We start from the raw sequence: 27,165 nt of genomic DNA on the forward strand, positions 1-27,165 counted from the left end.
GAGTTTCGCATAGCACTTGCTGGTCAGCATTTGTGACATGACATCCTTGTGTAGATTCCAGCTCATAACATTGAGCAGACTCACAGTGGTGGATCCTGTTAGGCTGCATTATGCACCATCTATAGCTCCATAAATTACTAACTCATGATTCATAAATACAAACAGAAATATGACCACCATAGAGTTACGTTGCTGTGTAAGAAGGTGCTCTAGAATGTAAATGCGTTGGTGAAAAATATACATGATGTAAAATAAGCATGGGAAATCGTATGCAAATTACTCTCACCAGAATGTAACTATGGATAGTACAGAAGTGATATTTACAGGAAATGTGTAGAAAAGCAGCACTTCAAAAGTATTTATATAGCCTCTTACATTTCCTCTAGAATCCCTCTTTAGCCCACAGGCAAAGATCAACCACCTAGACAACTGTATACTATATCTTTCGGTCCTTTTGATGGAAATGATGGGCTTGAGGGGATTTTGGAAAAAAAAGATGCATCACTAAATCATGAATTAAAATAGATAGTGTCCGGTGCAAAATGATGAAAGAAAACACATTTGCTTGTGGGTGGCATGTATAAATGCCACTTGGGACGTAATTTTACTAACCTGCTTTTCTTGTGTCTGCAGTAACAACCGCAGAGGAAGCATCTCTCCTCAGGTCCTGGTTGGTGTCGTCTCTGCCTTCCCGCTCTTCAGGGATGACCATGCTTGCCTTCTCCCTAAAACATATATATAAGAAAGATTGGATCTATGGGAACTCCATAATCGGTTTTAAATTGGCTATGCGAAACAAAAAGAGTATGATCAATAGCACTCCTAATTGCACAATAGCTTTGTATGAATCTACCTTTATTGCAAAATATTTTAACTGATGAGGACAGATTAGTCAAGGGCCTGGTTATAGACATGGTGGTGGAGAAAAGAGCCCTTGGAAGGTCCTTCGTTCTTAGATAGTAAAATGTGTATAGGATCCTAAACGGATGCAAACTAAAATAAAACATTTAAACACTTAGTTTGAATCACAGCATTAACAATCTGTTAAGGATGACAAAAATTATACAGGACTAATTGGTTTGAGTGATCACCTCTCCTAACTATCCAGTGATAGTCAGAACAATTTTGCTAGCATTAACAAAACACATTGCGAGAGTGATGGATTAACCAACATGAAAATAAGTCACCAGCTTTGTCAAAAAGGCCGCCTTGGGCCTCTACACCACTTTATCTGGAGAGAAAAAAGTGATGTAAGCCAGCTGCACCGAGCGCTTGAAGTTCACTCATGAGACCTGCTAAAGTGACCATGACCGTAAATAGAGCGTTCAGAGTCAGGAGCTGTGGATTGATTCGAATGGAGTGCACAGGAGGAAGGTGAGGACCAAACTGAGATCCCACTGTGGAATCACAAAGGGTTGGCTGAAACATAAGAGAAATCCGGCCACACAAGGACTTTCTTGCTCAGCATAGTGAGGCAAAGAAATACTTCCTAAGTTAAGAAATCCCAGCAGGGAGTGCAACTTTTCCAGGGTATCAGGAGGCTGCAAGGTAGCACACTTCAGAAGAAATTCCGGAGCTAGACCCTTGCCCTCACTGGATAACTCTTAACCTAAGAAGGCCACAATCACGTAGGCAATATTCAATTTCTTAAAATTGATTTTGTAACCATGTGATGTTAATATCACAACTCTGTCCACTCAAGTTAAGTGTAGGTCTAAATCATCATCAGTAAGATAGATAGATATCAATGTATGACAATACCCATGAATCTGGTTGTAAGATCTCTATAATGGGAGCAGAGTATAAACCAGGACTGTTCTTATAGCCCACAGGAAGGCTCTACATAAGAACTGCACCCCATCGAAACTAAAGGCTGCTAGATACGCACTTTCAAGAGCTAGGTTTTGACTGAAAACCCCATTGGAGATATCCAAGGTCGTATTTCTTTTGCAGCAGGTTAGTCATTAAACCTGTACTAGGCACATTTTGCACCGCACAAGTTCACATATGTGAATTTAGATTCTTATAGTCTAAAACTATCCTATAGGAAAGGGGGGAAAGGGGGGTGTTAATTGGTGATAGACAGGCCACTATTATGCCCTGTTATTGCAATTGATCGAATATCATTTTAGATCACATTTATCTTCTGGCTTTAAAGGGTATTGTGTCTTTGCTTGATTTCTGTAAAACAAACAACAAGATGATGGACGGATTGCTGACACTTTTCAACCGTTCTCCCTCAGTCAAGAGATCTGGATTGAATCCATCATTCTTTTGCTCACTATGCCACCCCAGTTCCGACCCAGCCATATGCAAATCAGTCTTGACCCTGCTCCTCATGGGAACAGTCCAGCCTGAACTGCTAGGCCAGGTCCTCCCTGGACCGTGAACAAGCATTCTGGGACTGGTTCGGGGTATCACCCCTCATCAGCCAGGCTAGCTTAAAACCAGTGGCACAGCAAGCAAGGGACCCACTTCTGGGCATACTCATGTCCACTTGGGGCAAACATAGAAAACACGAGAAGACGATGGATGGAGTGCTGAAACTTTTCAACCACTCACCTCCAGTCAAGAGATATGGGTTGAATCCATTGTATGCCCAGACGTCGGTCCCATGCTCACTGTTCCACTGGAGCAAGCCATACAGTCAGGCGCAGTTTGCATGTCTCGGTGGGGAACATTCACAGACTCCCTGTGCCAATCCGAGCACCGAACCAGGGCGCTCAGACCAATCATAAACGCTGCATTACAGTGTTGTGATTGGCTTAGGGGAGCCCGAGTGCTTCCTGGTCGCACAGAAGGCAGGAAGAGGTCGGAGGAAAGACGATGTGGGACAGATGGCGTGCTGAGGTAAGTGAATTTAAATTTTTCTTTATCTCTCCCCCCCACGTTCCATACCAGCCACCACTGGTTATATCTATGTCATTAGCTGAATGATCTAACACTTTTACATTTCTTAGAATGATACTGTCAGACATGACAGTGGTTTTGTATAAACTGAGGTAAAGGGTGTTTCCCTTTGCCTAAAATTGAGAAGATGGTGGTTTCCATTACCTACGATGGAATTGAAGGCCTACTTAAAAATTGAGTCAGACCTTTTCTCCTATTTCAAGGGGTGAAGCACAGCAAAGATCACCGACAAAGAAAATAAGTCACCACGTTTGTCAAAAAGGCCACTCTGCCCCCTCTATCGGAGAAAATAGAGATGAATGGCAGCTGCACCAACAGCGCTTGGAGTTCACTCATGAGACAAGCTAAAGTGACCAAGATCGGAAATACAGTCTTCAGAGGATTGGTTCGAGGGGAGTGCACATGAGGAAAGTTAGGGCCAAACTGAAATCCCACTGTGGCATCACAAAGGGAGTGTGAGAAAACATTTGTGCAAAACCTTTTATAAACCTCATTACAACAGGTGATTTGAACAAGGACAGCTGGTCTGGCATATGTAAAAAGGGTGCAAGGGCTAACAAATAACCTAATAGTGCCCATTGCAATTTCTTGCTGGGCCAGATATAAAATAAACAAGACATCTGACAGTTTAGCCAGTAACAGGTCCATATTGCAGGTGCCACACAAGACCACAAACTTGTCCCAGTGCTCAGTGTAGACAGACTTGGTAGAGGGACACCTAGCAACAGGGACAATATTCACAACTGCGAGATGAAGATCGAAACCAGTCAACTGCCACCTCTAATCTCAATGCATGGAGGTGCAGATTGTGCAAGTTTGGGTGCAGGACCCTGCCCTCTTGTAGCAACAGGACATCCTCTTGAGGCAGTAGACTGATCAGAGGACAGGTGCTCAATGTGCAGATGTTCCAGGTACCACTCCATCCTTGCCCAATACGAAGCCATTAGGTTGACTTATCCCTGTTCCTGATCTTTGGAACTCGGGCAGGAGACGAAATGCCTAACAGGAATGTAAGAGGCCTTTGCCACACTCTACCCAGACCGGGTCTCAGAGAGAGAGCCTTCTCAGAAGCTCTAAAGTGGAAAAGTTTTGACACTATAATCTTGATGGCAGCAAAAGGATCTAGCCAGGGTACTCCCCATTGCTCGAAGATGACCTGTGCGATTTCACAATGTAACACCATTCGTGATCCACCAGGCACTACCGCCTGAGTTTGGGCCCAGAAGGAGTTCAACGCCTACACCAGGTCAAGTCACGGTTGCAGAAATGCCCTAATGCTCCAGCCAGGTTTAGAAATAAAGTGCTTCTTGGCACAGGACCCCACCCCACACCACCCGGAGCGTTGCTGCACCACATTGTGGAGAAGTTGTTTGTGAGACTCTGATCCAGTATACCTTTGATGGGCTGTAGAAAGGCTTTCAGCACCAGGTGAGTGGCCTGCAACTCCAACAGGATGATGTTGGGACAGATCTCAATGGGAGAGCAGAGTTTTCTAATTCCCACCTTTTCTAGATGACCTCTGTATCAATACATCTGTCAACACGGTCAGCTCTGGATGGGAGAGAGGTCTGGTGCTGATCCCAGTGCATCTTTTTTGAAATCTCCTCGGAAATCTGGATGGAAACTGAAAAGATGTACCTAGTGCTGGGTCCATAAAGACTTCATGTTCCACTGCATAGCCCGCATATACTACCTGGCATAGTTGACGAGAAGGATGCAGAAGGCAAAGAACAAAATCAGGAGGTTTGTCGTTATCTGCAAGAGGTCCACGACTGATGGGGACGAGCTGGCCTTCAACATCCAGTCATCAAAGTAGGGGAAAACTGGAATCCCATTACTACTGCCATCACTTTCCATGTACAGCCGTAAGCATTGGTGAGGCCAAAGGCGAGAAGGACAAACTGAAATGGCTCCTGGTACACCTTGAACTGCAAGTAGCATCTGTGGGACGGTAGGGCAGTTACATGAAAGTAGCTGTTCTGTAGGTCCAAAGCGGCCATCAACTCTCAGCATCATGAATTTGTCCTTCCGCAAGAAGGCATTCAGAGGGTGGAGATCTAAGATAGGACAAAAGCCTTCATCCATCTTCAGCAAAAGGAAAGCCTGGGAGCAACAGCCACTCCCTATTTCCGGGGCCAGAACAATTTTTACGCCACTTTTGACTAAAAGGAGCTCCTCTGAAAGTGACTCTTTTTTGGTAGGACTAGGAGTTGTCTTGAATGGGAATGGCCCAGTTATATTTTGTCACCCTTGGAGTAAATGTCTGATCTTGCTTCCCACAGGGTGGTCATATGCCACTTAGGACAAACCAAACCACCTTATAGGTTGATGCTGTAGGGGCAGGGGACTGGGAAGTTCATTGCCTCTGGAAGCCTGGACTTTATCAGCGTAATCCTTACCCCTGACCCCAAAAGGCCTAGGATGCTTGTTGCATGGCAGTGGACCTTGCTGTTGCTAGTAGGCCAAACCTCTCGAGTAACATCGAAAGGGGGAAATACTGCTGAGGGTACTGTCTTGCCAGATAAGAGAAGCCCAAAGGTTGAACTGTGGCCCAGCTTTCTTCAAAGTGTTCAGTGTGCAATGTTCAGTGTGCAATCAGCCTTCTCGTTAAAAAGGCAAGATCCGCCGAATGGAAGCTTAGATCCTCTTCTGCTCATCTACTCTGAATTCCTTAATTTAAACAAGCACACCTGTAGGATTGCAGTTTTTCGATTAAGGTTCACCTTTTTTGGAACTCTTTAACTCTTAGTCAACACATCACTTTCTCCTATGCTATTCCACTAAGGCTTGAAGCCATTGCTGTTTTTTGGTAGAAGGACGGTTGGGTCGTTAATTTGAGAGCCTGTTTGTGCTTCTCGCAAGCGCCAGAAAACCTCACAACTTTTGCGAGCACTTAATAAATACCATTAAGTGAAGCATTAAAACTGTACCAACCATTAAAGAGTTTTCACAATCATATTATTCTCATTATCTGAAAATCTACTGACAGAAAAATTCACCTACCTCCAATGTGGTCTGTACCTACGTGGTTTGATCGGCGTTCAGAGCCGATCAGTGGGACTGGTGTATTGATATATATATATATATATATATATATATTCCAAAAAAAAAACCCTGTCCCAGCCGGGAAGGAAGGAAGCGGCACTCGTGTGGTGGTTTACTTCACAAGACTCGATTTATTTCGCACTTAACACAGGCGCGTTTCGGGAAACCCCTTTCTCAATGTGTTCACAGCCGTGAAACACAGAAGCTTATTTTTAAAGGGACCCAACACGTAAAAGAATAAGGGATAGTGAGGTAGGACTGCTCACCTACGCACAACGGTGAGTGCCATTTTACACAGTGCAAAATCCAATGTATTTACAGTTAAAAAAAGCATATATCTTAAATACATCGTTACTTAGAGTCAATAACTCACTTTGAATTAATAATGAGAATATACATAATTAAACATTTGATTAGTCATTGCACAACCTGTGTAACAGTAAATCTTGCCGTGGATCGGCATAGGCGGCTCCAACATGAGCCGCTAGTGGTACCTCCTAATTTCGCCATCTATTGGCTCTTCCCTTAGTTCTCGAAGTAGTAAGCAGCTAAAGGGTATAGAAGTGTTATATAGTCTATTCCAAAAGAGAAAATCAGAATTGCAAGGTTCATTTTCCTAGATGCACAGCAAGCTCCTCACCTCTATTAAGGCCTCTGGGGGTCTTTGTCTGGAGGTCGATTATAAATCTCGACTCCAGTCGTCTCAGTTTGGTCACTCTGTCGCCCCCTCTCTCGTGATCAGGCACATAATCAATGTCAAAGTATTGCAAGGCGTCTCGGTCACCATTATGTTTTATCGCATAGTGCCTAGCTACCGGTGATTTCATGTCCTTATTAGCTATGGCCCGCATATGTTCCAGAATTCTAAGCTTGACACCATTTACCGTGCTCCCGATGTATTTGAGATTGCACGGACAAATCAAGCAATAGACAACATATGGAGTTTGACAAGTGATGAATTTGGGATTTTTTTGCGCTCTTGCTTTCCTGGCACCTCGTAGCTCAACACCCTCTTACTAAAAGCACAAGCTTTGCACTTCCCACACGGGAAGAATCCTCTCATGTCTTTTAAAGTTTGATCTTTCTTTTTGGAGATGTCAAGATGGCTGTGTACCAATAGATCTTTAATAGATCTAGCCTTTTTAAACGTAACTAGCGGGCCTGGGGAATGTCTTGTCCTATAATAGGATCAGTTTTCAAGACATGCCAGTTTTTCTTAAGAATGTTTTTCAAAAAACTTGCATCCTCGGAAAATGATGTGATTAAACAAAACTTTCCTTCGTCCTTGCTTTGTTTAGCTGCATGTCTGACATTAGTCAATAGTTGGTGACGAGGGATTTTAGACACTTTATTGAGAGTCTCAGTTAGAAGGGCACTATCGTACCCCCTCGATTTGAATCTCTCAATGCTTTCTGTGGCACATCTCATAAAATCTTGATTTTGGGAACAGTTGCGTTTAAGGCGCAGCACCTCCCCATAAGGGATACTTTTCTTTAGGGAAACTGGGTGTCCGCTGTCAGCATGTAATGTGCTGTTACCAGCGGTAGGTTTTCTGTACAATGATGTAGTTACATCATTCCCCTTAATCTCTATTTTCAGGTCGAGGTAGCTCACTGCCACTGAGCTCACCTCGCCCGTGAAGCGGAGATTTAAATTGTTGTCATTCAGGTGTTTAATATAGTCCCTGGCACTTTCCGATGAACCCTCCCAGACCATGAAAAGGTCATCTATATACCTGTGCCAGGAGACTATGTGGTTGGACCATACTTGATTACCGTCGGACCAGGCCACCTGCTCCTCCCACCAGCCCACGAATAAATTTGCGTAGCTGGGGGCGAAGCAGGTGCCCATCGCGGTCCCGGAGACCTGTCTATACATATTGCCTTCAAATAGGAAGATGTTATTTAATAGACAGAACTCTGTCATTTCAAGGAGCATGATACTATGCCCGGCAAATTTCAACGGTCTTTTTTTCATATAGTACTCAACTGCCCTTAGACCCTGAGTATGTTCAATGCATGTGTATAGACTTGTGATATCCATCACAATTAGGATGTATGAGTCATTCCATTTCAATTTCTCCAACTTCATAATAAAATCCTTAGTATCCCTGATATAGGATTTTAGAGTAGCTACAGCTTCGAATAGAAAATGATCAATAAAAATTGATAGGTTCTCTGTAAGACTGCCATAGACGATACTATGGGTCGTCCAGGTGGTGCCTTGGCATCCTTGTGAATTTTAGGTAGTTGATAAAACGTTGGTATAATGGGATGATTAGGTCTTCAAAAAAAAGTGTCCAACATCTTTTTATTATGCCATTTGAGGATCAGTTTGCCATATTCCTCGACACTTTCTTGATATTTTTTCCAAGTTGTACGTTCGTAATGGTTTCTGTTGGTAAGTTGTTTCATCGCCTCACCCACATATTGCTCCCTGGTTAACAATACGACATTGCCGCCTTTATCGGAGGGTTTGAAGATTATGTTTGAATCCTCCTGTAGTCTTTTTAAGGCCAGCGATTGTCCTTTGGTGAGTGTGCGTTTCGTCCATTTACGTTTGTCTTGGCACCGAAAGTCGTCCAGCTCTTTCAACACAGCGTCACTGAAGATATCAATAGCGTCTTGGGGGATCCGGGGAAGGAATTGGGAAATAGGTTTGAAGTTAGTTTTTGGGGCTTTTTGTCCTATTCCCAGATTTCTGCTTCTCTGTGTCCAGGTCTCACAGTCTTGTTCCTCCATACGGGTCTTGGTCCTGATCTCCTCTAGGGCTTCCAGTGTAGTCAGATCATCCAATTGTAGGATGTCAGTGTCCCTTATAGTGTCTTGTAGGAGTCTGGTTTCCTTGACCGTCGGTTTCAATTTATAGTACTTATGCAGTTTTAATTTTCTGACAAATTTGAAGAGGTCTATTCTTGTTTGAGTGTATTCTAGGTTGGTTGGTGGACAGAATGAGAATCCAAGTTTTAATACGGACTCCTCATCAGATGTTAATGTTCTATCAGTCAGATTTATTATTGTCAGATTGTCTGTTGTATTTATCACCCTCCCCCTCTCTTCTTCTTTGTTGTGGCCGATTGATTTTGACCTCCTCCTCTGCCCCTTCCTCTTCCTACCTCCCCTCCTAGTTCTCCTGCATTTTGTTCTGGGGGTTTGGTTTTGCCCCCCCATAGCCATGTTGCTCTGATCAGATCGAATTCCTCGTGAAAAAGGGTTTTCTTAGGGGGCCTTGATGGTCCAGCCGTGTCATCCCCTGAATGCTCTGATGCTGTTAACTCCGATTCTGATGTTTCAACTCTGGCAGAGGGCTTAGGTGGATTCTGTTTCTTGCGCATCATTTCTTTTCGGGGTCCGTCAAATTTTTTTGCGAAAGTCAAAATACAGCCCTGGAATAGTCTCTTTCGTCTCTGTCGAATTTTTCTTCCTTTCTTTGTCGAATTTTTAATTCGTATTTCTGTAGTCTTATTTTCATTTCGTCCTTGATATCCTCGTGTTCCTTTTTATCCGGGTTTTTCTCCAACTCTTCTTCCAAAGTTTTGATCTCTTCGAGTGCTTTGGCTCTGTCACTCCAGGCAATACATACATATATATATATACATTTTGTTCTCATCTATTGCAAAGGTTGCAGCAGAGGTCTGAGTAATTAAATGAAAGATGCCACAGAGGCTTAGCTCAAAAAGAAAAGCACTACCAGAGTGGCCTCTAATGGACATAGATTAGAGATTAGTATGTGCCACTAGAGCGCCAAACAAAGTGATTAACACACAATATATGAACACTATGGGGCTCACAAATGGCTCTATGCAGGTACTGATACCTGATTCCCAGTATCAGTATATGCATAAACTTAAGCCTGTGGTATGAAAGTACTGCTGGGAAAAAACTTGCAAGTATTTCAAAGATTTAGCGGAAGGGGTGGGACCGAAGTGTTTCCAGTGAAATGACAAGTGAGTGTACACTAGTAAGGGTTTAAACTACCACATGTTGTAATTTTGTGGGTATCTGCAATAAATCCCAGCTTGTTTCCCCATTATCTATTTGGGCATCTACTCTGCGTACCAAAAAAAAAAAAAATCCAGAATAATTCTGTAAATGGGTGTAATGTTTATCTGCAATTTCAGCTTGATTTGATGTGGCCTTCTTCTTACTTTCCAATCACCTAATTTCTGAAATTTACTGTGGGTCTGAACAGAGCAAAAATTGTGCCCTGTTTCACCTCTTCCCCTTTTCACATTTCTGTTCCCTTGGTCATTTTTAGGTCTCACTTAGGACAGCACGCATGTGCTGTCGTTTGCAAAATATAATAATTCCAACAAGGGGCTTGGAGCATGCCCATTATTTACCATTCGCTGGCTTCATTGTCACTCTTATTTGCTGCCTCCTAATTGGCCGGGATGTGCCACTTTCAATTAATCTTCTTTGTGTGGAGCATAGACCGAGTCCTGATTGCTTCTTTTTGATTAGTGTTCTTCCACTGATTACACTGTAATTCAGGTACTACTTTTCTTTATGCTTCCTCGTGGTCAGTGTTGATTCTTCTGTGTAGCTTTTTCCCTCCCACTCTGTTGCCATTTTGCTTCTTCCCTCCAACCCCCCTTGCCCGTTTCCTGTTCCCTCCCACCCTCCCCTCTGTCATGTTGCTTCTTTCCTTCCACGCTACCATTGTCTGAGTTCCCCCAACCACCAAAAGAATGAAAAAAGCACTATGACACATCACAGCGCCCATTGTCCGTCTTGCTTCTTCCCTCCCACCCCTCACTTGTCCATGTTGCTTCTTCCCTCCCACCTCTCTTAGTCCTGTTGTCTGTGTGGCTTCCTTCCTCCCACCTTCCCTTTGTCAGTGCTACTTCTTCCCTCCAATGCACCAGGTCTCACAGTTGCTTCTTCCCTACGACCCTCCTGTTGTCCTTGTTATCCCCACCACGGGAAAATAAAATGCGATAGGACGTGTCATAGCAATTATTTTACCCTCCCGTTCTTAGTATTGCTTGTTCCCTCCTGCCCATTGTCTGTGTTGCCCATTCAGCCTTAACGTCCCTCCCGCTGTTCACCAGCACTCTCATTAAAAAAAAAGCGCAATGATGAAGCATATTGCTGTTTTTTTTCTACATCTTTAAGCCATGCTGCACAGCAGTCGACTGCTCTACCACATGGCTAAAAGACATTGGCAAAGAGAATAGCTCTTAAGCTTTGCAAGTGCTGGTTTCTCTGCACTGTGCCCTGCTCTCTCATGTTTCCTTTTGACCTATGCTAAAGCTGATAAGGTCTGAGTTTCTGAGATGTGCTTTTAAGTGCATTCCCTCTTTCTCCCCTGTGCTATTTAATGTTTGTATTTATTTTGTTTGTTTTCCTCATGGGGCTGTAAGGAACGCTCTAATGCTGCTCAACTTTCCTCACCTTCACACCACTCTTAATTATATATATATACTACATTTTGCTGCTGTACATTGGTTCTAGTTTACCGATAGGTTAGGCCCTGTTTCCTAAGGCCAGACCTTTTTGACCATGGCTTTCCACCCATTCCATTTGGCGCCCCAACGTTGTACCCTTCTGCCAACCTGAATAATATTTTTTTCGTTTTAGCACCTTCTCTGGTGTGTATGTCATTTGCCCAAAGTGGTTCATGTTGTTTTTCAGGTGGAGGGATTGGGGTGAGGAGTGTTTTATTATCACTCTCCAGATAACTTCTTTCAAGACTGAATTGGCAGCACAGCCTTCGGCTTACAATACACAGAGTGGGTTTTGAACCAACCCTTCCATCACAGGCTTTCTTGGGAAAGTCTCTTCTAATTATAGGCTTAAGGCATTCTCAGTCACATCTTAAATCAACCCATAGGAGTATTTATCTCTACTCCTCATGCTATTTTCTGTTTGGTCTAATATTTTGCTTCCTAAGAAGTGCATGCATCGCAATGCATGGGGGACTACTTTATATTTAATTAGTAAACTCTATCATCATGTAAACGTAATCCTTTTATTTACTGCTCCAGGCATTTTTGTAATGCTTTTGTCAGGATTCGATAGCATGCCAGACCCTAATATGATATCCAAACTGCTTTCTCAACCCTTCAACACAACCCACCAAGACTACAAATGGCACCAAGAAGAGGTTGCTGCCCACCCCACAAACTCACACTTACAAATGTTAATGCAGGTAGCCTTCATAATGGAACAGAGACATAAAAACCATGAAAGGCCATGGCCAAGATGTATTTAGCAGAGGGTTTTAGAAGATCTCCTCTTTCCTGCTCACGCCTCACTTGGCAATGCCCTATAAATCCATCTCATGAATGAGTGGGATCACAGTGTAAGTGAGAGAGTAACTCTACCATGTGGAACCCAGCACCACCTGAATGCTAATCAGCGGCCTAAATCTGGATGGCAAACTTTTTATAAAAATCCAGGCAAACAGACTAAATTCCTTACTTCCACCACTAACACCCCCCAGGCAATTCAGCTTTATGTTATGGCATTATATCCTTGACAATATCCACAGTGGGATGAGCACCTCACAGAAAAAGTTAAGAGTAATAAGACACCCCGATACTGGATTCTTTAGACATTAAGAAAGCTTTTGACCAAAGAGGCTGGTCTTTCATTGCCCAGATCTTGGAAAAAGTCAGGTTTGGGAAAATGTTTTGCAGCAAGCTAGCTACATTAACTCATTAAGGATTAACCTCAACTGCTTTGTCTCAAACAAAATAAAGTTGAACTTAGAAACCTGAAAGCACAGTTAAACTTGGAAACTACTTGGTCCTTCTATGAAGCTGTTGGCGAGTTGAACCATTCACTCTAGCAAATTAGAAAGGACAATCGAATCGAGGACGTGAGGGGAGTTTGTAAGTGACACACACAAGCTTGTTTCTTGTGTCTAATGTATTGTTCCACCTTGGTTGTCCACTGGACCCTAGCAGTCTTTCTCGAACATCTGAAGAACTTTGAAAAGGCATATCCCTTATTTCATTGGCTAGAAGGAGATTTTGGCCAAAATCAATTTACTTGTCCTACTTGATAACAGTAAAAACAACCTCCAAGCGCTGGACATTCTACACCCGTCCTTGATTGGTACAACAGAGTTCATTATGATAAAAGTATGAATATACTAGCTCATATTAAAGAAATGACCTTCTTATACAAAATCAAATGTCTCCCTGTTGGTACATACAGGGAAGGAGTGTGGGACTTTATATACCCAGGGACCCTGCAAATACTAGAGAATACATTTATTTGCATGCTGTTAGCAATACCCAGGAGAATGGTGAACTACATTGCCCACCTAGAATTAGGCCTTTCGTATTTGGAAGGCACTGTAAAAATTGCACCTTTACTTCTTTTGTATAAAGATATGGCATAACCCTTAAGCTAAAGATTCATGACCAGTACTTAATGATTGTATTAGACAAGATCATTTGGACTTGATCCCATGGTAGGCTTACATTTAGCAAGCTTTTACTTAACATGGATAGCTAATCCTGAATTTAGAATTTATTTGAGCCGTTTTATTTTAAACACAGTGCACTTTTTGGCAGCAATTCAACAGAAGGATTCTTGGATTACTTTATTACCTTGCTGCCTTTGTGCCAATATTTCACTACTGTCCATGTTATTTTTTGTAATCTCTATAACATCCCTAGATCCCAATTTTTACGCCCAATTTTGCGTGCCAGTTGTTTTACATCTTACACGTTAGGTCTGCAATTTTTACAGTGTTTAGAATCGCAGTAACCTTACTACGCAGTTATTAGTTATATCAGTTGGGCATTAGGCATCGGAAATATGCCACATTGGGGCTCTAACTTAAATTTTTGTCAGGACGGCAATTTTATCTTGATAGGATTTTTATCTGGGTTTATTAATGTGTTTAAATATTATGGTACGAACTGATTAAATCTTTGTATATGTGAATATGCTATCATCAATGTGCCGATTTATGATTGATTATATTTTGTATCTTGATAGGTTTGATATTTGATGTGTTACTTTTTGTGGCAAATGCTAAATAAATGTATTTGACTGATTGACTAGTTCATATGCTGGCAATATCCAAGGGTCTAGGACTACAGCTCTGAATGATATAATACCCTGAACAAACCAAATGTGTGCGCTGACTTCCTTAGTAGAAACTACTATATTTGGAAATAATTCCCAAATAGACGGATTCCCATCACTCACCCTTGGGTGACATGCTTCATCATCTGGGTCTCCTCATTGATGTCACACTGGTGACAATAAGGGCTAAAACCTCTTCAGAGAGATGAGGGAGCCCAAGAATGTTTTATTAGTATGTTATAGGATTAGGAGGATACCTCACCTGGCTGCCGCTCAGGGAATACGGAGGCACCGCTCTTCCAGTCGGTACATCGGGCCGGCATCCACGCCGTCATGCATTTCGGAAACCGTGAGCTGTACGGGATATGCTGAGGAAGGTCTACACAAGCCTAAGTACAGGTGATTCGGTTGTATCTGTTCCAACCGTATCTAGTGTTTTCTTGTGTATTTTTATACATTGTAATGTAATTTTTCTAATTTTTTTACACATATGCAGAAGCAATTAAGTAATGGTCCTGAAGAAGGCATTGGACTAAATGTTGTCCGTAGGTGCTGAAACATGTTGACCCTCTTGTTTTGAACAACAGACAGTTATTTGTTAAAGACTGTCATTTTGCACTGTTTTTAGGTTTGATTTGTGAGAGACAACAATAAAGATAGGGTCTCTGATAGGTCAATTTCAATTCACTGTTATCTCCTTTTGCGTGCACTGCATTTTTTTTCTCCCATAATAATGTGAAGAACTTATTTGCTCTCATCTGTAAGCGCAGGTAGTGACCCTAATAAAACATCCTCGGTCTCCCTCATCCATCTGAATAGGTTGTAGCCCCTAGCGTCACCAGTGTGACATCAATGAAGAGACCCAGATGATGAAGCATGTCACCCAAGGGTGAGTGATGGGAATCGGTCTATTTGAGAATTATTTCCAAATATAGTAGTTTCTACTAAGGAAATCAGCGCATACATTTGTTTTGTTCAGGTAATTATATAATTCAGACCTGCAGTCCTAGACCCTTGGATATTGTTTGTGTATAGGTGTTCTAGTGGGGCTATATATCCAGGCCAGGTCTTTAAACATTGCCTCAGACCCTCCTTTAAAATGTGTTTGTATAGTTCATATGTTGCACATATTGGGGGCCATTCTAATCAAGAATATTTTTTTAATCAACTGCACTTGTTGATCCCTAAATGTGTGCGATATAAAAGCTGGTCTCAAAGCCAACGCCTGTAGCAGACACAATCACAGAGTATGGAAGGGAGTTGTGTTGCCCACCTTTTACAGGTAGACCGCAAGATACTAGTAGAATGGATGAAGACAGAATCTAAAACAGAAACTGTGGGTTTATATGAATCAGAGCATACATTTTGCGGGGCTAAGGGAGAGAATCTCTGGGCCAATGCCATAGACCCTTAGGATGGAGAAGCCCACTAGCACAAGGACAATTCTTTACATATGAGAAGTGAAAATGAAATCACTATTGATAACAAATTGTCCTGCTTTCCATCACCTCTTACACTAATCTAGATTTCCGTCAATTTCTATCCAGCTCCTCCAACAAGTACTTTGATTAATGGAGTGTAAAAAGCAGTATAATGATCTCAGACAAGCACAGCACATGCATGGCCTATCACTTCATTTGAACAATATAAAGCCCATTTCACATTACAGGATTCTGAAGGCCTACGATGCACACAGTAGAGGCACAGAGTAGTGTAACTGTGAATAATATCCTGACTTAAAGGGTACAGATCTCCATCATGTGCATGTTGATAACCACCTCAAAACAGGAGGAAAATTAGCATAGATTTAAATGAGAGAAAAACATAGTATGGTGATTAAAGGAGAGGGTTGATATCAGCTTTGAAGGAATAACAAATGCCAAATCTGTTCAAAATGGAGAAGTGCATATCAAGTTGATGTATTACTGGCACACTAACGTGAAAAAGTTACAACAAATATCCTCTTGCTCTATTAAAGACTGTTGCACGGTCCACAGGAGGTCCCCAGCACACCTATTGGTAAACTAACAATATTCTGAAACGAGGGCATTAGTATTCTAAAAGGCGTGCCAGGGTTCACCCCTCCAGAGACTCCGTACCTATTGGTTCTTAGCGTGGAGCGATCTAGCACTAGGACGTTTGTTACAACTGAACCATCTGACTCTGTGGCAATTCTTGAAGACAGTAAAATTATCCATTGCGGCACTGGGACAGAACTGATCAAATTTACTTGTAAAGCTTTACTTCTAAAAATAGAAATGTAAAATGTTTCCAAAAAAATCTGAAAAAAATGGAAAAACAGGGAGTGTTAAAAAATGTATCTGGATGACATGAAAAACAGGACCAAGAAAGGGGGAAGTAAGAAGGAACAATGGATGTGGGAGTTTCCCTAAAAAGAAAATCAAAGGAGGAAACATTTAATAAAAGTAGGTGCAGCCAAAAAGAAACAAATTAAGGAAAAGAAGTAAACACTAAAAGAAGAAACAAACTAAAAAGTTCACATTTGAAGTAAGGACCTTGAGAATTAAAAAAAAATCAATGTTAAGCAGTTCATCCATTTATCTAATAAGGATTTGGAGTATTACGGTTATTGGGCATCTGACTCACTGTATGCTGGTGAAAGACACAAGCTTCAAGCGGGTATGGAGGCCGTTGATTACTGTCTGCCAGGGTGAACCCCAAATCTACCCTCTGTAATTGGATTGAGATTTGCTTTTTTAAATCGAAGTGGGACCACAACCATTTGTAACACTGAAAGTGAATGTTTCAAGCCTGCTGAAGAATGGGTGCAATGCAGTGGGCAACTTCAATCACTTCAGGAACACAGATAATTTTGCAGAGACATGTAGATTGAGTTTTATTCTGTACGGGGTGGAGGAGGAGACAGAGCGAGTTAACGAAAGAACACAAAGGAGTTCTCAATGAGAATATGGAAAAACATCTGCTTTACATGGCTTAATCAGTGCACTGGCCATAATTTCATGTACAAAATATCAAAACGCACTTCGAATAAATGGCACACTTCACAGAATTAAAACAAACAAAGACTGCAGACACCATCACAAACAATTTAAATAAAATAGGGTACACTAGCCCTTTAAGAAAAATATACAGAGCTAAGACCACTGGAAAACCACATTTGCCGTTATGTGGCGATAGATCTAGCCACATATTTGGCATCAACCACACACTATATTTTTAAAGCCCTTACATGAACTATTGCAGCAAACAAGCACGTTACGTTACCTAATAAGTTTTTCAAATGCTTCTTTTTCTTTCCTCAAAGCAGTCAAGTACCTTTGCTCCTCTGTAGATCCTCCATAAACTAGGAAATAAACCCTAAAAGTTGAGACAAAAGAGAGGAATTTAGAGAAAACGAGCAACACAAAATAACAAACGGAGCTTTTTAATGAAAGAAACTAGTGAAGCCTGAGATAGCGGAGGGCCTAAAACAATAAATATCTAAATTGAAGGATAATTTTTAAAGCAATTACACCTCCGTGTAAATTAAAGAGTTAAACCTTAAAACAAACTGACTCGCTGTGTCCCGGTGTGAGAAGTTGGCCTGATGTGCAGTGCTCACTATTCTAGTGATCACTATATATCAGTCCAAACAACCCTTATTGATGATTGGTTGTAAGTCAACCTTATAGACCAGCTATCCTAGTAGCATGGATACGAGCAGTCTAAGGCTAAGACTCTAGAGGGCGTGTTAAGCCAGCTGTTTTACCATCACATTACCCCTTGAACACCCAGTGAAAGGACACCACACAAGTTGTTATGAAAATAAACAGTGTATTTATTTATAACAAGACTACCCTGGCTCTTTATGAGACAGGGAGCTAAGCACACAACAAAACTCTTACGAAAATACTTTTAAGTTAGCACGTTACACAAATGCCCGAGGGGCACGAAAAACCATATACGCTAAAAGTGGAATGCGAATTACTAGCAGGTAAGTAACAGTTCTAATAGGCTTTGGAATCGCTAGGACTGGACTAGGGAATCGTTAGATTACTACTAGGAGGCCCAGGGGACTCGGGTGCAGAGTGTGCACTCTCACGCGGGATGCGGGACAAAGTCTATGGAAGCTAGAATTCACAAAGTTAGTGTTCACGGGCGAACCCGACCTGGTAGGGAGAAAACGACAGTGGATCCTGACCCTTGGATAGTGAGGCTATGCTGGGACACCGGAGTGCCGAAGTTACCTAGCCCAGGGGCTGCAGCTGCATAGGTCTGAAAAGACGTCGGGGATCTCGTTGCCGGACCAGGAGCCTGGAAGGAAGAAGTTGCTGGCAGGCGACCAGTGAAGGAAAGTTCGATGGATCCAAGCCTGGATCAAGGAAGAAGAAAACCTGAAAGCAGAGGGGACCAAGTTCTTGAATCACTAGCCAGTGATTAAGTGGGCACCAGGATGGCACCGGGCGAAGTCACCGCAGTCAGGTGAGTGGGCGCTGCTGGGCTCTGCAGTCTCTCGGACCAGGAGGCGTTGTCGGCGACCAGGATGGAGGTGCGAGCTGTCCCACGAAGGATGAAGTCGTTGGCGTCGAAGTTACCCAGGAGTGGGCAACAAGCCTTGGCTAATTCAAGCCCACGCGGTGGACTCAAAATGGCGTCTTGAGTGGACCAGGAGGGTCCGGGGTGCTCCTCTTCTGGAAGGGAGCAAGGGCCAGTCTGGAGCAACCAGACCAGCAGCAGAAATGTCGTCGGGCGTCGTCAGGAAGGCCACAAGCCAGCGGGCTAGTAGCCAAACAACGCGGTGAGCAGCAAAAAGCAGAAGGGCCCCACGCAGATCGTGGAGATGCTGGGGGGCTGCTCTTCGGTGCTGGAGCTGCTCAGGGTGGGGGCTTCTCGGGCCCCAAAGCACTCACCAGGAATTCACTCGGCGGGCTTGCTGTTCAGAAGTCGTGCAGTCTTGAAGATGGCCGGTCCCTCGAGGTCTCGTCACACCCACGAATCTCAGCGTGACTGATGATGCAGGTAGAGGTCAGAGGTGCCAGGGAAGCCGGTTCTCGTCGAGCTGGGCAGTCGGATTCCGGAGGAAGGACTTGCAGCAGACCGCAGTGTTCTGTAGATGGTGCCTGCGGATGCAGGGTGACTACTCCTTAGTCACAAGGGAGAAATCTTAGGAAGAAGTCTTGAGTTCCTTTCGTGGAAAGTAGTTTCAGGATTCAAAGATGATCTGATTTGGAAGGGGGCCAGTCTCTACCTTTATCCTGTAAAAGGGGGCTGGCACGCGACTAAGTCCTGCCCTATGGGTGGGACTAGGAGGGGGGTGGTTACACCCACTTCCTTGGCGGGCTTTTCCCCAGCACAGGGTCTGGAGTGACCCTGGAACTGGTTCCAGCCAGCCTATGCACAGTGAGCACCGGGGTGCCACGTGCAGTCACCTTCCTCTAAAGCCCTGCCTACCTACAATACACAAAACCCTGTCTGGGACGGTGCTGGCACCGCCCCTGGCAGGAAACCCTTTGTCCTTATCTCCTGCTCTGGGAGGACTCCCAGCAGCAGGAGGGCAGACTTGTGTCTCGGTGGCAGCATCCATTTTGTGGATGCTAAGGCTCTGTCTGACTTTTAACCGGGTTATAGGTTACAGGCATGTCGTGTCCCTCTAGAAGGGTGGAATGCTAACCCCGTCGCCAGAATTGGCGAGGGGTTAGTATTCCAATTCGTATGACACCTTACTCGACATGTTTTGATAAAGCGATACCAGAGTTGGCACATAACCGCGAGGATTATAATGCACTTAAGAGTATATGGTATGCGATATCATGGAAACGGCTAAGGGATGGATCCCGAAAGCCGCAGACAGGCTCAGCTCATGCCAGAGCCCCATCTCACACGATTCCAAGCACTCTGCCTTCAGGATTGTTAAGGCCTGCCATAGGAGTGACTGATAGGAGATCTGTGTGTCCATTTTAGGGTTAGATATAGGTATACTATATCTAAAGCAAAGGGTGAGTACACCACCTTGCCCCAGCTGTCGTGCAGCCAGTTGTGTCAGTTTTAGTTAGTCAATCCAGGGGTGGCACAATACATGCTTCAGCCCCTGGGAGACTTCTGGGTGCACCTCAGCCCTGGGTACAGGGACTTGGAGAGGGCCCAGGGCCAATTCAGTACCTGAGTACAATTTGGATAGAGAGAACAGCTAGGCTGTGGGTCTGATTAGCAGGCCCACAGCCAGGGAAAGTCGTAAACCAGTGCAGCAAAAAGCAAAAATCTGGGTGATCATAGGATTGCAGACCCTACTCTCCTACATGACCCCCCCCCCAAACTTTGGGACAATAAACTAACCTTGACCAGGTGAGTCTTCTTGCTCTAAGTGGAAATACCTGGAGAGCCCATCAGCATTGCTGTGATCAGTCCCAGGTCTATGCTCCACTGTAAAATCCATCCCCTGTAGGGAAATGGACCACCTAAGCAGTTTGGGGTTTTCACCCTTCATCTGATTTAGCCACAAGAGGGGCTTATGGTCTGTCTGAATGGTGAAGTGAGTGCCAAACAAGTAGGCCCTCAGCTTCTTCAGGGCCCAGACCACAGCAAAGGCCTCCCTCTCAATAGCTGACCAATTTTTCTCTCTGGGTGTCAACCTTCTACTAATGAAAGCAATAGGCTGATCATTACCATCAAAATTCAGTTGAGACAGAACAGCTCCCACACCCAACTCAGAAGCATCTGTTTGGACAATGAATGGCTTGGAGTAATCTGGACTCTTGAGGATAGGTGCTGTGCACATGGCCTGCTTTAGGTCATTGAATGCTTTCTGACAGCTTGCTGTCCACTGAACTTTCTTTGGCATCTTCTTGCTTGTCAGGTCATTAAGGGGGGTCACTATGGACCCATAATTTCTGACAAACTTCCTATAGTACCCAGTCAGGCCCAAGAAAGCTCGAACCTGAGTCTGGGTGATTGGAGGAGTCCAGTCCTTGATGGCCTGTATCTTACTCTCCAGTGGCTGAACCTGGCCTCCACCTACAAGGTGTGTGGAAAAGTAAATTTTGCCTTGTTCTGTGTCCCTACGCCTCATCCATCATATGTTATGTGTGCATGACCAATATGCATATGTTATTCCCCATGTCCGATTAAAGACGCAATTCCAGTTGTGTCCACCTTTAGTATGCTAGTTTCCAGTCCTCGTGAATACTACGAATATCAGGCCTATGTAAAGCTACGTTGCCACGTTTCCCAGTGTGCACGTTATTCCAGTATAAAGTCCCCGTTTCCAGGCCTCAAAAGGGCCCGGACATCAGATTCAGCTCCTGTCTCCTGAAAGCCTCGCTGAGGAGCGATACAGCCCCCACCTGTATCCTCGACCCTTCACTTACTTCCTGCCTCGCAGTGCCCGGTGCAGCTTGGCTCTGCCTCTGAGTCTGCCAAAAGTATGTTATAGTTCCAGTTATCAGTTCAGTCCTCCTCTTCTGCATTCCTAAGCTACTGAACTGCATCAATAGTTTCCGTCATTGTCTAGCCTATTCGGCTCCACGTTAGAGAAATACTGCATTTACTGGTCATTTAATATTCTTCATCACGCACTACATGTAGAATAATGCATGGTCCAGTCTTAGAATCAAGTTAGCTTTTCCCCTCATGACTCCTAGTTTATATCAACATGTTCCCTAAACATCAGATACCAGATAGGGTTTAGGTACATGTCGCTCCGACCCTCCAGACTTTAGTCTCTGCTCCTAGCACAGAGTTCGTAGCCCCCAGCTTCTCCTAGTAATACGTCATTGCCAGTTTTCGCGCACCATTAGGTTAGAGGTCCCGGCTCCTTAGGTAGCCCCCTCCTATGTTTCCGCCCATTCATGACATATTCTGTTACGTTTGCATCACATGTCCATGTAAACTCTCAGTTACACCTCTTTTTACTGTTATCTTTCGCGACTGCTACGCGTCACGCCTTCTGCTCCACCCACTGCTACGCCTACTGCAATGTAATGCTATGTGTTTGCGCTATGTATATAAGTCAATGTATTGTTATTAAAAGTTAGCGCGCTCATCCCAGATCAAGCCCCGGCAGCTGCTGGGCCCCAGTTGTCCTGCTGGGCCCTGTTACCTCTGTTCCTATGCAGGTTGTCCTGATCCTGTCCTTATGCTGTAATAAACCTGCAGAAACTCCTACTACCTCGAATCTTGACTCTTATTTTATTGAGCTATCTGTTATTCATTCATTCATCCAAAAATAGATCCGGTATTATTTATTTATATACCACATAATGGCGCCCGAACAGGGACTTGCCCTTTCCCCACGCGTCGGTGAAGCCACGCCGACCCCCTGACCCTCTGCAGTCGTGACGGAACTCTTCTGCGCAGTGGCAGATATTTCTGCTCAAGTATCCCTCAGGCCCACGGAGGAGACGGAGGAGGCGGTCCAGCATCCAAACGAGACGGTGGAGGAACGCGGCGAGTCCCGACCAGAGCCCAAGCCGAGAGTCCAAGGTCCGAGGTATCCGGAGGCCCACCTGTAACTGAAGTCCGAAGTTCGTCGTCCGTCGTCCAGTCCAGTCCGAGGCCTTCCGTTCCGTGCTGCCCGGTGAGTACCATTGCTGGGGTAGTATCTAGACAGGACCAATCTAAATTGACTCCTGGTCCGTGGGTTGGTGGTGCCCAGACTCACAAACGAAGTGTTCACCTAGGTGGATACGGGTCTTGATGCGTCCCTTTGTGGGACCGGTATGTTCCGTACTGTTACAGCAGTGCATCCAGTAACTCTAGTCTGTTCCGTTCTCGAGAAATTCTGTTCTGTTCTGTTCTCAGTATTTCAGGTAATATTCTGTCCGAACTGGTATTTACAATGTTCTTCATGTATTTTAATGTTGTGGTATGAGTGTGATGTGATTCCGTGTTTTTATTGTGTATTGTATTGTGTCCAGATTACAGTTCAGTCATGCCTATATTTTCCAAGTTACGTCAGTTAAAAACTAGAAAGGGTTTATTAGAAGAAGCAGTTCCTGTTCCGCCTAGGGACAGTCCAGGTCACTTTATGTATCAGAAACATGGCATAAGCGCCATATTATATCTAGATTTATGGGTAGAGTATACCAAACAGTTAGAAGAAAAGTATAGATGGCCCGTATCGGGTACATGGGATCCCGAATGTATCATGCGAGTAGAAGAAGCATTATGGAAAAAGAAAGCCAGACAGTCACAGAAAGATGCCATCGAGTTATGGCGTAAAGAAGCGCATAGAAGAACTGAAAAGGAAGTCAGAAAGTCAGAGTTAAGTAGAGAATCCCAAGAACGAGCCCAAGAAAGAGAATTAATCGAGATAGGTGAACGAGTCAAAGCCGAACAGTCAGACAGACAGAGGCATGCCCTTATTAAGGGTATGTATCCTCTCCTTGCCGAAGGCTTGCCAAAAGCGACCCCAGAGGCATCTAGTAATTTCCCGCCACCATTAGTTCCGACCAAGCTACGTCACAAACCGACCGCAGCTGATATTTTTATTTCGTCCTATCTGGACGACACAGTCCCAGAATATGCAAATCCTGTTCGCGCTCCGCCAGTCCCTGTAAATCAGGCACTTCCCGCTCCTCTAGACACCGGAGTACCTGTTACGGTACCCCCGGTCCAGCCTACAGTTCCATTTCCCACTCTGCCAGGACGTAGAGCCTCAGTAGACGACTCCAGTCTAGGGGCCGCAGGAGGAGCTACTCCTCAAACCCCGCCGCCACACAAGCGTTTAACGTTAGCCGAATTACATGCACAAGCATCACAGCGTACGCCTAGATATCAGTCTGTTGCAGAAATAAGAAAATCCCTTGCCGAATGTTGCTATGATCCAGTCCCAGGCGAGGATAATATGGTTTTATATTCATTCCGCGTAAGAAAAGTGACCGAGTATCTAGTCACCTTGCCGAATATGAAAGAAGATCTAGACAGAATATATCGTTTCATCCGTACAGGGGATGATCCAGAAAGTATTGGCGAGATTATGTCTCAAAGGAAAGCCGAGATTCAGCTCATGATATTAAAGTTCCTGATCAATTGTCTAATAAGAGAACAAGATTACCCGTCTAAAGATTCCGCCGAAATGAGAATCCTGACAAGGTGGAGTGATAATATAGCCGAGGGTAAGCACAAGACCGTCGGTGCTATGGAGAGTATGTACAAGAAAATCCGTAAAGAAATAATAAGGTTACACGAACAGCGTAAAGCAGCACAAGTAAGCGAGAAAGAAAGTATCTCTGATCCTGAAGAGGAAGACGAGAATTCCGCCAGAATAGCGTATGTAGGAAAATCTAGATTTCCAGATCGCCATTTACGTCTAGAACACAAGTCTATTTTTCATCATCCAGCACCAGAACTAGGTTCTCTAGAACAAGTATTTCAAGCTACCGATCACATTCTGAAATCACGAATCGGTTATAGTGAATTAAGTACCATGCATGAACAAGAACTAGCCCGATCAGCAGTCCGATGGATTACTGATTCTACCACTTTTCCAGACGAAATAGTGGCACAAATGTTTCTGAAACTGCCCCCAGCCGAGCAACGACTGGTGGGTATGTATATGATCCAGCACCTCATTACTCTGTATGAGGGTCAACATTCTGATCCAGGTCCGTTGCATGATATCCTGAACGAGTTACTCCAGTATAGATGGAGAGGTCTAGGTACCGATTTAATTAGTGTCATTCTAGAACAGCGTCACAAATATAGAACGTTTCTGAATCCGCATTTTGTTCATGTCTCACCCCCAGAAAGTAAATCATTCTACATAGACAGACAGAATCCGTTACGAGAAGTCCACCCAGTCCAAGGGGCGGGTGGCGTAATGCAACGAGTGTTTGTATACACTCCGATTTCAAAGATGGAACTTCTTGAAATGAAGAAATTAATTCCCTGTCATGACAAAGATCCAGCAGGGTTCCATAGAGAATTAAAAGACATGCTCCGTATGGGAGAATACACTTACCCAGACATCATTAAAATGTTAAAGGTCCTGTTACCCGCAGGGGTATATGAAAAATTAAAAGAAAAAGAATGGGAGGTGGGAGAGAAAAAGATCGATTGGGCAGCTCTAGAAGCTGAAGACAAGGCACGAGTACCAGGTACCGGTCTTGGAGATAAATGTAAAGAATTACCAGAATTATTGATTCAAGTTTTACCCAGATTATTGACAACGAGAAAAGAAGACTGGGATGCAATCTCAGCCTGTAAACAGAAACAAGATGAAGATATTAGTGATTTTTATTCTAGATTTGAGAAATGTTTCAGTATCAATAGTGGTCTCAAGACAAGTAGTGAGTCATACCCTCACCTTTTCGTTACCAAATTAGTCGAGAATTCAAGTCCACAAATTAAAAACCGAGTTTTGAAAGTCGAAAGCACCTGGCAAGCAAATACTCCGTCCCAGATGCTCCAGATGCTCCAGTATCACCAGAATAGAATCAGGGAAGAGCAAGAACACGAAAGAAAACGTATGAAAGACACGAAAATGAAAGTGCTAGTTGCACAATCTGTTCCTCAAGACAGTCAGAAGAGGGGTCCGAATCAAGCCAGTCATCCTGCAGCTCCCGTTAAAGGGAACTGCAATTATTGTAAACAGCCAGGTCATTTTATAAACGAGTGTGCAGTTCTGAAACATAATATAGCTACTGGTAAGACTAAAGAAAGACCACGTCCGCCTAGACAAGAACAAGTTTCACAGACTTCTCAGCCACAGAATGCACAACAGACAGTTACCGCACCGCAGCCTATCGCTGCAACACAGCATGTCACATCACAGATGTACCAGTATGCACAGTCTGAGTATCCAGAGTACCAGCCATATTCATGAAACAGCCTAGAGAGGGAGGTAGGCTTGCCTCTCATCGAGATACCTGTAGATCAAGAAGGTCCCTATGTTCACAGTCAAGTATTAGGGAAAGACAGAAAGTTTTTGATCGATACAGGGGCAAGTAGGACCACAATTAGTCATGCCGAAGTTCCAGGGGCTCCGCTCTCAGGCTCAAGAAATGTTTCCCTTGGATTTTCAGGAAAGCCAATAGTTAATGAGATATCAAAGCCAGTCACTCTAGAAGTAGGTCCATTGTCCCGTACTACTGATCTGTTACTTACTAAGTCATGTCCAGAAAATCTGTTAGGCATTAAGACACTGAAAGAGTTAGGTGCTGTTATTTGCTGCTCCCCAGAGGGAATACGTCTGTTCCTACGTGACTTTAAGGGTCACTATGTATTACGAGATTTTGATTCCAGATTGTCTAATGTTCCGCAGCATTTATGGGCGCAAGGTCCAACTGATGTAGGTTATATGCAAATCACACCCCATCGTGTGACTCTCAAACCAGGTGTAGTGTTACCCCGAATCAGACAGTACAGATTGCCACCCGAGGCTGTAGCAGCCTTATCCAAAATTATTGACGAGCTCATGGCTCAAGGAGTAGTTGTAGAAACTGACTCCAATGTATGCAATTCTCCGATCATTCCAGTCATGAAACGTACTGATCCAAATGCACCCCCAGTATATCGATTAGTGATTGATTTACGAGAGCTTAATAAATGTATTATTCCGCAGTACCCAGTTGTCCCAGACATCTCTTCCCTGTTAACTGCTATTGATTCCGAAGCCATGTTTTTCACTGTCATAGACCTCAAGAATGCATTTTTTAGTGTTCCAATTCATCCAGACAGCCAGTTTCTTTTCGGATTTTGTTTAAATGGAAGGAGCTATATGTTTACACGCGCTCCTCAAGGTTTCACAGAAAGCCCTAGTATTTACAGTCAAGCACTCAAGAGACAACTAGACAACATTCACATGCCAACTGACACTGCCCTGCTCCAGTATGTCGATGATCTCCTGATCACAGCCCGTTCTGAACGTGCTTGCGAGCGAGCATCCCTTACAGTTCTGTATTTTCTAGCCGAGATGGGGCACAAGGTGTCACCTTCGAAGCTTCAATTCTGTGTCCAGCAAGTGGTATACTTAGGACACTTGCTGTCCAAGAGGGGTAGGCAGTTGACACCCGACCGTATCCAGTTAATAGCGAGTCTTCCCCAGCCCAGAACCCAGAAGGAGGTACGTGCCTTTATCGGCCTTACTTCTTATTGTAGACAATGGATTCCTCAGTATGCATTTCTAGCCAAGCCACTGATACAGTTAACGACACAGGAGGCAGCCGTATCGACTGTCCTCCCTTGGACATCTGAACATACACTT

General features: G+C 43.9%; 1 protein-coding gene across 2 annotated transcripts in view; it reads right to left on the minus strand.

The window, feature by feature from the left end:
• The window catches only part of ERCC4 (ERCC excision repair 4, endonuclease catalytic subunit), a 338,934-nt gene that overhangs the window by 15,325 nt on the left and 296,444 nt on the right, over positions 1–27,165 (minus strand). For both annotated transcript variants that reach the window (XM_078663097.1, XM_078663096.1), the window contains exons 9-10: positions 17,250–17,342; positions 613–725 (exon numbers count right to left, since the gene is read on the minus strand). In XM_078663097.1, coding sequence (XP_078519223.1) covers positions 613–725; positions 17,250–17,342 — 206 coding nt within the window. The remainder of the gene's footprint in view (positions 1–612; positions 726–17,249; positions 17,343–27,165) is intronic.

Source organism: Lissotriton helveticus, chromosome 10 (assembly GCF_964261635.1).
Source record: "Lissotriton helveticus chromosome 10, aLisHel1.1, whole genome shotgun sequence".
NCBI classification, from domain to species: domain Eukaryota; kingdom Metazoa; phylum Chordata; class Amphibia; order Caudata; family Salamandridae; genus Lissotriton; species Lissotriton helveticus.